General features: G+C 39.9%; 1 protein-coding gene across 6 annotated transcripts in view; it reads left to right on the plus strand.

Moving 5' to 3' along the window:
• The window catches only part of TOGARAM1 (TOG array regulator of axonemal microtubules 1), a 115,572-nt gene that overhangs the window by 84,267 nt on the left and 13,876 nt on the right, over window positions 1–17,429 (plus strand). For 5 of the 6 annotated variants that reach the window (XR_012415758.1, XM_005561164.4, XM_045396347.2 and 2 more), the window contains 3 exons: window positions 836–994; window positions 7,126–7,252; window positions 9,328–9,446. Coding sequence is in view for 5 of the 6 variants with exons in the window: in XM_005561164.4 (XP_005561221.3) it covers window positions 836–994; window positions 7,126–7,252; window positions 9,328–9,446 (405 nt within the window). In the remaining variant the exon portion in view is untranslated. Of the gene's footprint in view, window positions 1–835; window positions 995–1,192; window positions 1,320–7,125; window positions 7,253–9,327; window positions 9,447–17,429 lie in introns of those variants that run through there. The other variant, XM_045396352.3, reaches the window with a different exon arrangement.

The raw sequence follows: 17,429 nt of genomic DNA on the forward strand, positions 1-17,429 counted from the left end.
CATTTTAATGGCTGGGTAGTATTTTTTTATATATATATATGTACATATATATATACACACCATTTTCTTTATCCACTGATTAGTCCGTGGGCACTTACATTGGTTCTACATCTTTGTAATTTTGAATTTTGTTGCTATAAACATATATGTGCAAGTATCTTTTTCACATAATGACTTCTTTTCGTTTGGGTAGATACCAAGTAGTGGGATTGCTAGATCAAATGGTAGATCTACTTTTAGCTCAATAAAAGTTATTGTAATAACGTTACCCTGTTGTTATTCCAATAATGTTATTTACATTCATAGAGCTATAACTAAATGTCTGTTTTGTTTTGCTTTTAACTTTTGAGGAAGGGATAAGTAATGCAAATAATTTGACATTCTAGACTCACAGGATGATTGTTGAGGAGCTGTTAAATCATTTAACTTTAGGATTGATCTTTGGCCTCATGTGGTGGCTCACACCTGTAATCCCAGCACTTTGGGAGGCCAAGGTGAGAAGATCCCTTGAGCCCAGAAGTTCGAGACCAGCCTGGGCAACATAGTGAGACCTCGTCTGTACTAAAAATAAAATCAAATTAACTGAGTATGGTGGCACATGCCTGTGGCCTCAGCTACTTGGAAGGCTGAGGCAGGAGGATCACTTGAACCCAGGAGGTCGAAGCTGCAGTAAGCCATGATTGCATCACTGCATTCCAGCCTCAATGACAGAGCACGACCCTGTCCCAAAAAACAAAACCAAAACAAAACAAACAAAAAAACACCATAGATCCATAGATATTTGGAGCATAGTTTATATAACAACTCTGTATTAATTGATCATGTCTCCTTGTAGCCATTTACACATTGCTGTAAGAAGGTGTACAGCCCAGCATTTATCAGATGTATTGGAATTTATGGAACCAGAACGTATTTTATCTGCAACAAAGGATATGGCTGAACGTATATTACCAGCTGCTGCTAAGTTTGCTCAAGACAGTTCACAAGAAACCAGGTGAATATCTGCTAATGTTGGCTAAATCTATTATTAATAAGGGCTTACAAGTAGGAAAGGAAAGAAAGTTTAAAAAAGAATGAACATTTTCTAAATGGAGAAGTGGGATCCCCAGGGATTGGTGCTGGGGGATGGTCTTATTTAACCAGATTGTAAATACTCTTGAGGGAGTGCACAGTGAATTCTCCAAATTTACAGATGACACTACATACTTCTGGGTAGTGAGATGCCAAGTCACAGGGATGAACTTCATGAAAACGGCACAAGACTGTATGAGTGGGCAGAAAAGTGGCAGAAGAACTTCATTATGGGCAAATGTAAGGTAATGCATTTAGGGGAAAATGATATATTTTCCAAGCAATCAGGTAAAATCAAGGAAATAGGTACACATGAAAAATGCAGGAATAGGGCTGGGCGTGGTGACTCACGCCTGTAATCCCAGCACTTTGGAAGGCCGAGGTGGGCGGATGACGAGGTCAGGAGTTCAAGACCAGCCTGGCCAACATGGTGAAACCCCGTCTCTACTGAAAATACAATACAATTAGCCAGGCGTGGTGGCAGGCACCTGTAATCTCAACTACTCGGGAGGCTGAGGCAGGAGAATTGCTTGAACCCGGGAGGCGAATGTTGTAGTGAGCTGAGATTGCGCCATTGCACTCCAGCCTGGGTGACAGAGCGAGACTCTGTCTCAAAAAAGAAAAAAGAAAAAAGAAAAATACAGGATTATGCATAACAATATATTATTCCACAAGTGAGATATCTGCAGTCTGGAAACCACGAATTTCTGATGGTTGTACTGGAAAAACAATTTTATGAAGTTTAAGAACCGTCAGAGAAAGACAGCACAATAATTAAGATGTGGATGGTATAATGGCTGTGGTGGTGACAAAAATTTTGGATGTAGTCAGATGCTTATGTTAAATTTCTAGTCCCCATCATTGTTTGTCCTTAAGCAAGTTACTTAATTTCTGTTAGTCTCTGTTTCCATGTCTATACAATTAGGAAGGGTGGACTAGGTGACCAGTAATGTTCCATATAAAATCTAAACTTTTTATAGTAATGATATATGGCCGTGTGTGGTGGCTCACGCCTGTAATCCCAGCACTTTGGGAGGGGGAGGTTGCTAGATCACCTGAGGTCAGGAGTTTGAGACTAGCCCACGAACATGGCAAAACCCTGCCTCTACTGAAAATATAAAAATTAGCCAGGCATGGTGGCACATGCCTGTAATCCCAGCTACCCAGGAGGCTGAGGCAGGAGAATCACATGAACCTGGGAGGCAGAGGTTGCAGTGAGCTGAGATTGTGCCACTGCACTCCAGCCTGAGAAACAGAGCCAGACTCCATCTCCAAAAAAAAGGCCAGTTGTGGTGGCTCACACCTGTAATCCCAGTACTTTGGGAGGCCAAGGCAGGTGACGCACAAGGTCAAGTGATTGAGACCATTCTGGCCAACATGGTGAAACCCCATCTCTACTAAAAATACAAAAATTAGCTGGGCGTGGCAGCACTTGCCTGTAGTCGCAGCTACTCGGGAGGCTGAGGCAGGAGAATCTCTTCAGCCACTGCACTCCAGCCTAGAGACAGAGCGAGACTCCATCCCCCCCCCAAAAAAATTCATTAATAATAATAATTTTTTAAAAGAATCTGAGTCATAAAGATTAAAGTGAAGAAGTATATAAAATGTTTAACATTTTAGGACAAAGATGTTCGTTACTTTAGGTATCTGGAGTTAATATTATGGAACTCATTATACCTAAAGATAATACAGAAAGTAAATATATTAGTTTTCCATTGCTGTGTGAAGTTTAACACAAATGTAGGAGCTTAAGGTAACCCATGTTTTTTGGCTTACAGTTCTTTAGGTTAGAAGTCTGGCATGGCTCACCTCACTTCACTGCCAATGGTTTCAGAAGGTCAAAATCAAGGTGATAGCAGTGCTGGGCTTTGCCAAATTCAATTCCTTGTGGTTATAAGACTGAGGTCAGCTGGGCATGGTGGCTCACACCTATAATCCCAGCACTTTGGGAGGTGGAGTCGGGTGGAGGAGCTGAGGTCAGGAGTTCGAGACCAGCCTGAACAACATGATGAAACCCCATCTCTGTTAAAAATACAAAAATTAGCTGGGCGTGGTGGCGTGTGCCTATAATCCCAGCTACTCAGGAGGCTGAAGCAGGAGAATTGCTTGAACTCGGGAAGTGGAGGTTGCAGTGAGTTGAGATCACACTATTTTACTCCATCTTGGGCGACAGAGTGAGAAAGAGGGTTGACTCGGGCCAGAACATCTGGCCAGTAGGTGGACAGCAAATGGGCAATGGGCAAGGAGCCCAGGACAGAGACAAACTTCTCAAAAAAAAAAAAAAAAAAAAGACTGAGGTCTGCATTTCCTTGCTGGCTGTCAGCGAGGATCCTTGCTCAGCTTCTTAACACTACTCACATTTCTTTGCATGCAGCCCTCCTCTGTTTTTAAGCCAGCAATAACAAGTTGAGCTCCCCTTCATAGGATCTTTTAGACTTCCTCTTTTTCTACCAGTCACAGAAAGAAAGCTCTCTGCTTTTTTTTTTTTTTTTTTTTTTTTTTTGGGAGACGGAGTCTTGCTCTGTTGCCCAGGTTGGAGTGCAGTGGCATGATCTTGCCTCACTGCAAGCTCCGCCTTCCGGGTTCAAGCGATTCTCCTGCCTCAACCTTCCGAGTAGCTGGGACTACAGGCGCCTGCCACCACACCTGGTTAATATTTTGTATTTTTGGTAGACATGGGGTTTCACCGTGTTAGCCAGGACGGTCTCGATCTCCTGACCTCATGATCCGCCTGCCTTGGCCTCCCAAAGTGCTGGATTATAGGTGTGAGCCACTGTACCCGGCCAGAAAGCTCTCTGCTTTTAAGGTCTCATTTTATTAGATTAATTCCACCAGATCATGTCATTACTTTAAGGTTAACTGTGTTATGTGATATAACATAATCTTGGGAGTGATATCTTAATATATTCACAAATTGTAGGGATTGAAGCAGGACCTCTTTGGGGAACCATTTTAAAGTTCCACATATCCCATTAATATTCAAAAAAATTCAAGAGGATTAGATCATGATAGGCTAGTCAGGAACAAAAGATGTTCTTTTCTCCCTCTCTATCACCTTGTTAAAAAAAAAAAGATTTCTTTTTTTTTTTCTTTTTTTTTTTTTTTGAGACGGAGTCTTGCTCTGTCGCCGAGACTGGAGTGCAGTGGCCGGATCTCGGCTCACTGCAAGCTCCGCCTCCCGGGTTTACGCCATTCTCCTGCCTCAGCCTCCCGAGTAGCTGGGACTACAGGCACCCGCCACCTCGCCCGGCTATTTTTTTGTATTTTTTACTAGAGACGGGGTTTCACCGGGTTAGCCAGGATGGTCTCGATCTCCTGACCTCGTGATCCGCCCGTCTCGGCCTCCCAAAGTGCTGGGATTACAGGCTTGAGCCACCGCGCCCGGCCAAAAAAAAAGATTTCTTAATGTCCATCTTGTGTGCTTCTTTACTTAACCTTTCCTTAATGGCATAGTAATTCTTTCTAGCCCATTTTGTCATTTCTTAGATTCTTATTTAAAATTATAAAATGGTTACAATTAATTTTTGAGTTTTGTATTTCTCACATTTTGTGTCCCTGGTCTCCACTTACTTGTGTGTTTTAGCCTTTCTCATGTCATTGGGCCCGTATAATAGACCTTGGGCCCGTATAATAGACCGTGTAATAGACCATTGGGCCCATATAATAGAGTGCTTAACTTTCCAGCCTAAACATTAGAATTGGCCTTGAAAATATAACTGATTAGGAGCTACTTATCTGGATATAGACCTTATTCTGCTTGTGGAGAAAGGTAATATTGATTCTCTGACATCACTTCTCTTTCTGCAATTTCATTACATTTGAAGGAGTCAGGTTGAGATATGTGATCTTTTTCTTTTTGGAGACAGGGTCTTGCTCTGTAGCCCAGGATGGAGTACAGTGGTATAATCTCAGCTCACTGCTACCTCAGCCTCTTGAGCTCAAGTGATCCTCCCACCTCAGCCTCCCAAGTAGCTGGGACTACAGGCGCATGCCACCATGCTTGGCTAAGTTTTGTACTTTTTGTAGAGATGGGGTTTTGCCGTGTTGCTGAAGCTGGTCTTGAACTCTTGGGCTCAAGCAGTCCACCCACCTTGTCCTCTCAAAGTGCTGGGATTATAGGTGTAAGCCACTGCACCTGGTCAAGACAGGTGGTCTTAAGATCATCCTGTATCCCCCCATCCACAAAACCCCACAACAGCCTGCCTTTTTCTCGTTCCTTTATTATTATTATTATTTTTCCAAGACTCTGTTACCCAGGCTGGAGTGCAGTGGTGCGATCTCGGTTCACTGCAGCCTCCACCTCCCAGGTTCAAGCGATTCTCGTGCCTCAGCCTCCTGAGTAGCTGGGATTACAGGCATGTGCCACCACGCCTGGCTAATGTTTCTATTTTTAGTAGAGACGGGGTTTCGCCATGTTGGCCAGGCTGGTCTCTAACTCCTGGCCTCAAGTGATCTGCCTGCCTTGGCCTCCCAAAGTGCTGGGATTACAGGCATGAGCCATCACGCCTAGCCTCTTCTCTGGTTCTTTTTGTATTCCAAGTTGTGAGTAAAAGTCTAACTAATTTATTTTAGGGCCTGGCCTCCTTGAAGATGAATAGTGTGGTACTATTTTGAAGTAGTATAAGACATCTGTGTGCCAAAATATCTCCAGTATGCACTTCCATGATATCTGAATTTCCACCATTAGAATCATTGGGCTTAAAGTATTATGCTAAGATGATTATTTTAAAATTCATATAAATATAAAAACGTAGTTTTTGAGATTATTACCTTCATTAACAAATCAGCCACAATTTATCAACGAACCTTGGGTGTATTTTCAGTAGTAAAGAATAGGATTTTGAAGAATTGGAACCCTGGTAAGTTTTGGCTAGGGAAAAACAGAGAGTGAGAAATACAGGACCTAGGGAGGGTTGACTTAGGCCAGAACATCTGTCCAGTAGGTGGACAGCAAATGGTCAGTGGGCAAGGAGCCCACGGCAGAGACAAACTTCACAGTTCTTCCAAATACCAGCATTGATATGGATCTTGGGGTGCCTGAAAAATAGAATCAGAGCTTTTGTTTCTCCATCTAACACGTGGCAGAAGGATTTGAAGATAGTGACTTTAAAAGGGGATTATGGGAGCATCCCAACAGATGCCTTTTTTTTTTTTTTTTTTTTTTTTTTTTGAGAAGGAGTCTCTCTCTATTGCCCAGGCTGGAGTGCAGTGGCGTGATCTTGGCTCACTGTAACCTCCACCTCCTGGATTCAAATGATTCTCCTGCCTCAGCCTCCTAAATAGCCTCCTAAATCCTCAGCTGGGATTACCTGAGTGCGCCACCAGGTCCGGCTAATTTTTGTATTTTTTTAGTAGAGATGGAGTTTCACCATGTTGGCCAGGCTGATCTCGGACTCCTGACCTTGTGATCCACCCGCCTCGGCCTCCCAAAGTGCTGGGATTACAGGCGTGAGCCACTGCGCCTGGTCACAGATGCTTCTTAACTTACAATGAGGTTATATCCCCACAACCCATCATGAATAGGAATTATCAGAAGCCAAAAGTGTATTTAACACATCTAACCTACCAAGCATCATAACATAGCCAAGCCTTACCTTAAACATGCTGAGAACATTTACATTAGTCTACGCTTGGACAGAATCATCTGGCAACACAGTACATTGTAGAGTATGGTGATCACGTGGCTGACTGGGAGCTGTAGCTCACTGCTGCTGCCCAGCGTCTCAAGAGAGTGTCATACTGCATATGACTAGCCATGGAAAAAATCAAAATTTGAAGTATGGTTTCCACAGAATCATATCTCTTTCACAGTATTATAAAGTTGAAAAATTATAAGTCAAACCATTTTAAGTTGGGGACCATCTTTACCCTCTAGGGCATCCTATACAGTTAGGATATCTATATTTTGGTGGTTACTTAAAATAGGGATGCTAATCTTGATGTTTGATAGTTTTGTTTTGTTTTGTTTTTCTATTGAAAACAATGCATCTAAGGTCAGAAACTGAGCTTGTTAATGTCTAAAAAGTAGTATGCCTATTTTTCAAATACTCATAGGTACTATGGTCGAAAGATGCTGTTCTTCATGATGTGTCATCCTAACTTTGAAAAAATGCTTGAAAAGTATGTTCCATCTAAAGATTTGCCATATATTAAGGACTCTGTTAGAAACTTACAGCAAAAGGTATGTGGAAAAAGTTTGTTTTATAAACAACTTTATAAGCAAAGCTTGTTTATTTATTTATTTATTTATTTATTTTTTATTTATTTTTTTTTTTTGAGACGCTCTGTCGCCCGGGCTGGAGTGCAGTGGCCGGATCTCAGCTCACTGCAAGCTCGGCCTCCCGGGTTTACGCCATTCTCCTGCCTCAGCCTCCTGAGTAGCTGGGACTACAGGCACCCGCCACCTCCCCCAGCTAGTTTTTTGTATTTTTTAGTAGAGACGGGGTTTCACCAGCAAAGCTTGTTTTTACATCCAGGTAAAGGATAGGAATAATTATTTATTTGATTATTTCTCTGTTAATCATTTGGACTATATCTGCAATAACATTTCAACAACTAGAATACTAAGTAGACATACATATTGTCAAGCCTTGGAAGTAAATGTTTATTGAACAGAAGCTTGATGTTTGGTAGAATGTAGTTTGGCTTATTGGAGTTAACAAGACATGGGTTTGAATCAGAGCTCTGTTAGCAACTGTGTAACTTACGCATGCCTCTTCATTTCTCTAACTAGAATTCTCACTTTATAAAATGAGGATAATGATGTTTACCATGCTTAGTCCCTGCTTTATTTACCTTGTATGTTCCACTATTAGAGCTATTACCACACTGCAGAACATTTATAGGGAGCTCCTTGAGGGTAAGTGCCATGTCTTTGTTTTTGTTTTTGTCTTTTTGAGACAGAGTCTTGCTCTGTCACCAGGCTAGAGTGCAGTGGCATGATCTCAACTCACTGCAACCTCTACCTCTCGAGTTCAAGCGATTCTCCTGCCTCAACCTCTCAAGTAGCTGGGATTACAGGCACCCGCCACCATGCCCAGCTAATTTTTTATATTTTTTAGTAGAGATGGGGTTTTCGCCATGTTGGCCAGGCTGGTCTTGAACTCCTGACCTCAGGTTATTTGCCTGCCTCAGCCTCTGGAAGTGCTGGGATTACAGGCGTGAGCCAACGCGCCTAGCCGTGCCATGTCTTATCGTCTTGGTAAATAATGGGAATTCAGTAATGTCTGTGAAATGAGTGACTCAGAGAATACCAAGTGAAATAAAATATAAAAAGTAATCTATTTATATATTGTTTTAAAAATATGTTTAATAAAGTAAAATTTTTCTACTGTAATTTATGTCATTTTTCTCTGATGCCCTTGGGCTAAGGATTCACTTATGAAGGAATAATATTAAAAAGATATGTAGCAGTAGACATTTTAGAGCATTTTTTTCTGCCCATTGAACTTGAAGATTTCAGCTTAGTTCATATTAGAACTTATTAATATAACCATGCAAAAAAAAAATCTGACTAAAACAAAGCAGATTGTATCTGTGAGTCTTTCCAGTGCAGGAAAGGTTTTAAATAGTTCTCATCAAAATGTTTATTCTCACACTCCTAATGTTGCATAGGTACAACAGTGTTCAGTGTTTATGGACTGTGTTCATATGTTCTACATAGATTTTAAGCTTCAAGAAGAGTAGTTACAAAATACAGCATATTATTATTTTATTTGTTTTTTTGAAACAGAGTCATGCTCTGTTGCTCAGGCTGGAGTGCAGTGGTGCGATCTTAGCTCAATGCAACCTCTCCCTCCGGGTTCAAGGGATTCTCCTGCCTCAGCCTCCTGAGTAGCTGGGATTATACCACCATGCCCAACTAATTTTTGTACTTTTAGTAGAGACAGGGTTTCCCTATGTTGGCCAGGCTGGTATCTAACTCCTGACCTCAGATGATCCACCTGCCTCAGCCTTCCAAAGTGCTGGCGTGAGCCACCACACCCAGCCCAAAATATAGCATATTGATTTTTAGTTTTTAACTCGTTTTTTATAAGTCAATATATATTTTCCCATTAGTCACATATTTTGTTAATTTACTGCTAATTACAAGGTGTTTTATGTATCTCATACTCTTTAAAGCATAAGCATACCAGATTATTAAAATACTTTCCATCTTAAAAAATCAGTGATGGCTACTTTGAAAATTACATTGTGTAAGTTATTTCACTACTAGTTTTAAAATTTGTATCATACTAATTTTGTATTTACTTGCAGGGTTTGGGGGACATACCATTAGATACTCCTTCAGCAAAAGGAAGACGATCTCATACTGGCAGTGTTGGAAATACAAGATCATCATCTGTTTCTAGAGATGCTTTCAATTTAGCTGAAAGGTAAGATGATGTGATAGTCCTCATCATTAGATAAATTACTCCCTAGTGATAGTAGTCTCATTTGGATATTTTCATAAACTACCCCAGGGGTATTTGCCAAAATTTAATGGAGTTTTGAAAGTTTGGTTAGGATCCAGAAAGTGTGAGGTAATTAGATTTAATAAGGCAATTATATATTTACAGCAACTTGCTTTTATTTGCACTAGACAATAGCAATGCTTTAGTGTTATTGAACTTGTCGATGTTAGGCCTATTTTGGACAACTGATTAATTTTTTAAAAATTTGTAGCCTTTCTTTTTCCCCTAGTTGTAAAGTAATACATAATTAAGGTTAAAGGGGAAAAAAAAAACCTTAAGAAAACGAAAGCATTACAAGGATTTGGAAGGCCAGGCATGGTGGCTCACACCTGTAATCCAAGCACTTTGGGAGGCTGAGGCAGGCAGAATTGTTTGAGCTCAGGAGTTCGAGATCAGCCTGGGCAACATGGCAAAACCCTGTCTCTACCAAAACAATACAAAAATTAGCCAAGCCTGGTGGTTTTTGTTACCTGTGCTTTTGAGGTTTTAGTCATGAATTATTTACCTAGGCCGGGCGCGGTGGCTCAAGCCTGTAATCCCAGCACTTTGGGAGGCCGAGACGGGCGGATCACGAGGTCAGGAGATCGAGACCATCCTGGCTAACACCGTGAAACCCCGTCTCTACTAAAAATACAAAAAAAAAAAACTAGCCGGGCGAGGTGGCGGGCGCCTGTAGTCCCAGCTACTCCGGAGGCTGAGGCAGGAGAATGACCTAAACCCGGGAGGCGGAGCTTGCAGTGAGCTGAGATCCGGCCACTGCACTCCAGCCCGGGCTACAGAGCAAGACTCCGTCTCAAAAAAAAAAAAAAAAAAAAAAAGAATTATTTACCTAGACTAGTGTCCAGAAGAGTACTGCCTAGGTTTTCTTCTTGTATTTTTATAAATGTAGGTCCCAAATTTAAGTCTTTAATCCATTTAGTTGATTTTTATATAAGGTGAGAGATATTGTTTCATTCTGCATATGGCAATCTAATTTTTCCAGCACCATTTTTGAAAAGACTGCTCTTTCCTCCATGTATGTTCTTGTCAGCTTTGTCAAAGATCAGTTGGTTGTAGATATGTGGCTTTATTTCTGGGTTCTCTATTCTGTTGCATTAATGTATGTGTCTGTTTTTAGACCAGTACCATGTTGTTTGGGTTTTACAGCCTTATAGTGTAATTTGAAGCCAGGTAATGTGATGCCTGTAGCATTGTTGGTTTTGCTTAAAATTGCTTTGACTGGCTGGGCGCCATGGCTCACACCTGTAATCCCAGCACTTTGGGAGGCTGAGGCGGGCGGATCTCGAAGTCAGGAGTTTTGAGACCAACCTGGCAACATAGTGAAATCCTGTCTCTACTAAAACTACAAAAAATTAGCCAGGCATGGTGGAGGGTGCCTATAATCCCAGCCACTCAGGAGGCTGAGGCAGGAGAATTGCTTGAATCCGGGAGGTGGAGGTTGCAGTGAGCTGAGATCGTGCCATTGCATTCCAGGCTGGGTAACAAGAGTGAGACTCCATCTCAAAAAAAAAAAAAAAAAAAAAAGATTGCTTTGGCTACTTGGGCTATTTTTTTGTTCCAAAAAAAGGTTCAGTGAGCCACGAGTTTTAGGATTGTTTTTTGTAAGTCTGTGATAAATGATATTGGTATTTTGATAGGGATTGCATTGAAACTGTAGACTGCTTTTGGCAGGATGGTCATTTTAATTATTCTGATCCATGAACCTGGGATGTTTTTCCATTTGTTTGTGTCATCTACAACTTCTTTTGTCAGTGTTTTTTAGTTTTCCTTGTAGATATCTTTTACCTCCTTGGTTAAAAATATACTCCTAGGTATTTTATTTCTTTTTTAGCTATTATAAGTGGGATTGCCTTCTTGATTTGTTTCTCAGCTTATTCCTTATTGGTATATAGAAATGCTGTTGATTTTTTTAAAGTTGATTTTGTATCTTGACACTTCACTGAAGTCGTTTATCAAATCTAAGAGTCTTTTGGTGAAGTCTTTGGGGTTCTCTAGATATAAGATCGTATCATCAGCAAACAGGAATAATTTAACTTTTGCAGTTCGGGTGCCTTTTATTTTTTTCTCTTGCATGATTACTTTATCTAGGACTTACAGTACTAGGTTGAATAGAAGTGGTGAAAGTGGGCATCTTTGACTTGTTCCAGTTCTTGGAATGCTGTCAACTTTCTCCTGTTTAGTATGATGTTGGCTGTGGGTTTATTGTATATGGCCTTTATTATGTTGAGGTATGTTCCTTCTGTGCCTAGTTTGTTGAGGATTTTTATCATGAAGTGATGATGAATTTTATCAAATGCTTTTTCTGCTTCCTTTGAGATAATCATATGGTTTTTGTCCTTAGCTATGTTTGTGTGATATATCATATTTTTTTAAATTCCGTGTGTTGAACCGTCCTTGCATCTCTAGTATAAAACCCAGTTGATCCTGATATTTTATCTTTTTGATGTGCTGTTGTTGCTAGTATTTTGTTGAGGATTTTTACATCTATATTTATAAGGGATGTTAGTCTATAGCTTTTGTCTTTTGTGGTGTCTTTGCCTTGTTTTGGTATCAGGGTGATACTGGCCTCATAGAATAATTTAGGGCAGATTCCCCCCTCCAATTTTTGGAAAGTTTCAGGATGATTGGTATAAGTTTTTGTTTTATTATTTATTTTTGTACATTTGGTAGAATTTGACTGTGAACCCATCTTGTCCTGTGGGGTTTTTTTTTGCTTACTGATTCATTCTCACTACTCATTGGTCTGTTCAGGATTTCTGTTTCTTCCTGGTTCAATCTTGGGAGGGTGTATGTTTCCAGGAATTCCACAAACTAGGTTTTCTAGTTTGTGGAAGTGTAGTTGCTCATAATAGTCTCTGATGATCCCTTGTTTTTTCTGTCGTATCAGTTGTAATGTCTCCTTTCTGATTTTGTTTATTTGGATCTTCTTTCTTAAGCTAGCTAGTGATTTATTTTGTCTTTTTGAATAACCAGTTTTTCAATTCATTGATGCTTTGTATTTTGGGGAATAGGGGGGTTATTTCATTTAGTTCTCATCTGATCTTTGTTACTTATTTTCTTTGGCTAACCTTGGGGGTTTGGTTTGTTATGGTTTTTCTAGTTTCTTGAAATGTGATGTTAAGTTGTGATCATTTTACTTTTTTTTTTTTTTTTAATAGAGAGAGAGAGAGACAGGGTCTCACTCTGTTGCCTAGGGTGAAGTGTAGTGGCATCATCATAGCCCACTACAGCCTCAAATTCTTGGGCTCAAGCAGTCTTCCTGTCTCAGCCTCACAAAGTGCTTTCTACTTTTTTCATGTAGGCATTTAACGCTATAAACTTCCCTCTTAACACTGATTTTGCTGTATCCCACAGGTTTTGGTATGTTGTGTTTCCGTTTTCATTTACTTCAAAAAATGTTTTAAATTTTTGTCATGACTCTATGATCATTCAGGAATATGTTGTTTAATTTCCATGTATTTGTATAGTTTCTAAATTTCCTCTTGGTATTGATTTCTAGTTTTATTCCGTTGTGGTCTTAAGAAGATATTTGATTTGTTTTCAGTTTTTAAAAATTTGTTGAGACTTATTATGTGACCTAACATATGGTCTGTGTTGAAGAATGTTCCATGTGCTGATGAGAAAGATGTATATTCTGCAGTTTTGGGGTTGAATGTTCTGTAAATGTTTGTTAAGTCCATTTGGTCCAAAGTCCAATTTAAGTTCAGTGTTTCTTTGTTAATTTTCTGTCTCAATAATCTGCCTAGTTCTGTGAGTGGAATGTTGAAGTCCACAATCAAAACAGGATTGTTTTGCTGTCTCTTTCTTTAGGTCTAGTAAATATTTGTTTTATGAATCTGGGTGATCCAGTGTTGGGTGCATATATATTTGGGATTCTTATAGCTTCTTGCTGAATTCATCCCTTGTCATTATATAATGACCTTCTTTGTCTTTTTTTTTTTTTTTTTACTGTTTTTGATTTGAAGGTTGTGTTATCTGATGTAAGCATAGCTACACCTGATCACTTTTGGCTTCCATTTGTGTAGAATTTTTTCTTTTTTTTCTTTTTGTTTTGAGACGATGTCTCACTCTGTTGCCCAAGCTGGAGTGCAGTGGCACGATCTCAGTTCACTGCAACCTCTGCTTCTCAGGTTCAAGCAATTCTCCTGCCTCAGCCTCCCTAGTAGCTGGGACTATAGGCACACGCCACCATGCCCAGGTAAGTTTTGTATTTTCAGTAGAGACGGGGTTTCACGCTGTTGGCCAGGCTGGTCTTAAACTCCTGACCTCGTGATCCATCTGCCTCAGCCTCCCAAAGTGCTGGGATTACAGGCGTGAGCCACCATGCCCAGCGTAGAATATCTTTTTGTACCCGTTTAATTTTAGTCTATATGTGTCTTTTCAGCTGGGGTGAGTTTTTTATAAGCAGCATATAGTTGGATCATGTTTTTTATCCAGTTTGCCAATCTGTAACTTTTAAGTAGATCGTTTAATCCATTTTCATACAAGGTTAATATTGATATGTGAGATTTTGTTCCTGTCACATTGTTAAGTGTTATCTACCTGTTTTATAAATTGTTTCTTTCGTTTTCTCTGTTTTTGTGGTTTAGTGGAATTCTGTCTTGTTGCCATTTGATTCCTTTCTCTTCCTCCTTTATATGATTGCTTTATATGACCTGTGAGTTTTATACTTTCTTATGTTCTTATGATAGCAAATATCAACCTTTGTTTCCATGTTTAGGGCCCATTTGGATATTTCTTATAGGGCTAGTCTAGTGATGACAAAGTCTATTAAAATTTGCTTATTTTAAAATTATTACTATGACCTCTTTGTTCTGTTTTTAAATATATTTTATTTTATTTTACTTTATTTTTGAGACAAGGTCTCTCTCTGTTGCCCAGGCTGGAGTGCAGTGGTGTGATCACATCTCAGCACAGCTTTGACCTCCTGGGTTCAAGCAATCCTTCTGTTTCAGCCACTGGAGTAGCTGGGACCACAGGTGTACACCAACATGCCTGGCTTATATATATATATAAACTATATATATATATATAAACACATATGTATTGTTTGTTTTTGGAGATGGTGCTTCACCATGTTGCCCAGGATGGACTCAAACTCCTGGGCTTGAGGGATCCTCCCACCTTAGCTTTCCAAACTGCCGAGATTACAGGCATGAGCCACCACATCTGGCTTTAAATATATTTTAAACACTATTGGTCGGGTGCAGTGGTACGCACCTGTAATCCTAGCACTTTGGGAGGCTAAGGTGGACTGATTGCCTGAGCTCAGAAGTTCCAGACCAGCCTAGGCAACATGGAGAAACCCCGTCTCTACTAAAAATACAAAATATTAGCTGGGCATGGTGGCACACCCCTGTAATCCCAGGTACTCGGGAGGCTGAGGCAGGAGAATCGTTTGAATCCAGGAGGTGGAGGTTGCAGTGAGCTGAGATCGCTCCGTTGCACTCCAGCCTGGGCGACAGAACAAGACAGTGTCTCAAAACAAAACAAAACAGAGCAAAACAAAAACAAAAAAAGAAAAACAAAAAAACTCTATTGAAAAATTACACGAATACATAGAATTCATAGTATACATAGGTATCTCTTATATTTTCTGTATTTGTATATCTTTGAAATATTTCATAAACTAAAATAATGACTTTTATAAAAAATAAAGATGTATGTGAAAATATATGCTTTGGGACCTTGATATTTTAAGTACAGCCCACAAAACAGCCACATTGGCATCACCTAGGAGCTTTTTAGAAATGCAATTTTTTTTTTTTTTTTTGGAGACAGAGTATTGCTCTGTTGCCCAGGCTGGAGTGCAATGGCGCGATCTCAACTTATGGCAAGCTCCGCCTCCCGGTTCATGCCATTCTCCTGCCCCAGCCTCCCGAGTAGCTGGGACTACAGGCGCCTGCCACCATGCCTGGCTAATTTTTTTTTTTTTTTTGACTTTTTGTATTTTTAGTAGAGACGGGGTTTCACTGTGTTAGCCAGGATGGTCTCGATCTCCTGACCTCGTGATCTGCCTGCCTTGGCCTCCCAAAGTGCTGGGATTACAGGCGTTAGCCACCGCGCCTGGCCTTTTTTATTTTTTTTAATTTTTTTATTTTTTTTGAGACGGAGTCTCGCTCTGTCACCCAGGCTGGAGTGCAACAGCAAGATCTCAGCTCACTACAACCTCCGCCTCCTGGGTTCAAGTGATTCTCCTGTCTCCTAAGTAGCCGGGACTACAGGTGTGTGCCACCACACCCCGCTAATTTTTGTATTTTTAGTAGAGACAGGATTTCACCATGTTGGCCAGACTGGTCTTGAACTCCCGACCTCAGGTGATCCACCCACCTCGGCCTTCAGAAGTGCTAGGATTACAGACATGAGCCACCTTACCCAGCCAGAAATGCAAAATGTTACGCTCCTTCCAGACCTACTAAATAAGAATTGGCAGTTTTTCTACCTTGATATTATATAATCTCATAAGATCCTGGATCAGATATCTTGGTCAAAAAATGTTTTTTGGAACCCATTAAAAAATGCTTTCTTAATATCTATTCAGAGCATACTGTGTGGGAGGCCTTTTCCAAACACTTATTTCATAGATATTTCTCAAGTTGGGTTTATCTGATATTTTCTCACAATTAGATGGAAGTTATGCAAGAATACCACAGAATTGATGTTGTACCGTTTTCACTGTATTACATCACAAGGTACATGATGTTGTTATGTCTTACTACTGATAACATTAACTTTGATTATTAGCTTATGGTGGTTTCTGCTAGGCACTGTACTGTTTTTCCCTTTGTAATTAATATATATCTTTGGAAACTTTGAGACTGTGTAAATATCCTATTTCTCATCATACATAGCCCACTAGTTTTATCCACCACTGAGAGATTTTGCCTATAGCAATTAGTACATGGTTTTTTGCCTAATAATGATCTGTTTTCTTGATTTCTTCTACATTCATTGGTTGATTTTTTTTTTCTTTACAGAAAAACTGTTCCATTTCCTTCATATGTTTATTTATGCAAATATTCATTTATATTTGTGAAGACTAATGGATTTCTATTTTATTCTGTGGGGTATAATCGAATACTGCCATTATTTCCCTCTTCAAATGGTTCTAGCTTTAGGAGTTCCTTCAGGTTGGCTGCTATGCTTTTACAACATGCCCCATCCATTTACTTTCTGTCAGCACATGATTCTCCAGGATCTTCTTGTATTTTATTTCCTCCTTTCAAATCTGTATGCTTCTGATTTATTTTTCCTACCTTAATATTGTACTGGTTAGAATATCAAATCTAATGTTAAATAGAAGTAATAACAGACATCTTTACCTTATTCCTGGTCTTTGGGACAAAATGTTCAGCATTTCTCCATTGCGTATGATATTAGCTGTAGGTTTCATAGAAAGCTCTTTATCAAATTAATGAAGTTCCCTTCTAGTTTGTGAGTTTTTAATCATGAATGGGTGTTGAATTTTTCTCAAATGCCATTCCAGCATCTATTAAGATAATTCTTTTTTTATTTTGTTACTATTGTGAATTACTATTTTTTTCTTATTATACTTCAAGTTCTAGGGTACATGTGCACAACGTGCAGCTTTGATACATATGGATACATGTGCCATGTTGGTGTGCTGCACCCATTAACTCGTCGTTTACATTAGGTATATCCCCTAATGCTGTCCCTCCCCCTTCCCCCCACCCCACAGCAGGCCCTGGTGTGTGATGTTCCCCATCCTGTGTCCAAGTGTTCTCATTGTTCAATTCCTACCTATAAGTGAGAACATGCAGTGTTTGGTTTTCTGTCCTTGCAATAGTTGGCTCAGAATGATGGTTTCCACCTTCATTCATGTCCCTACAAAGGACATGAACTCATCCTTGTTTATGGCTGCTGTTGTGAATTATGTTAAATGTT

Source organism: Macaca fascicularis, chromosome 7 (genome assembly GCF_037993035.2).
Source record: "Macaca fascicularis isolate 582-1 chromosome 7, T2T-MFA8v1.1".
Taxonomy (NCBI): Eukaryota; Metazoa; Chordata; class Mammalia; order Primates; family Cercopithecidae; genus Macaca; species Macaca fascicularis.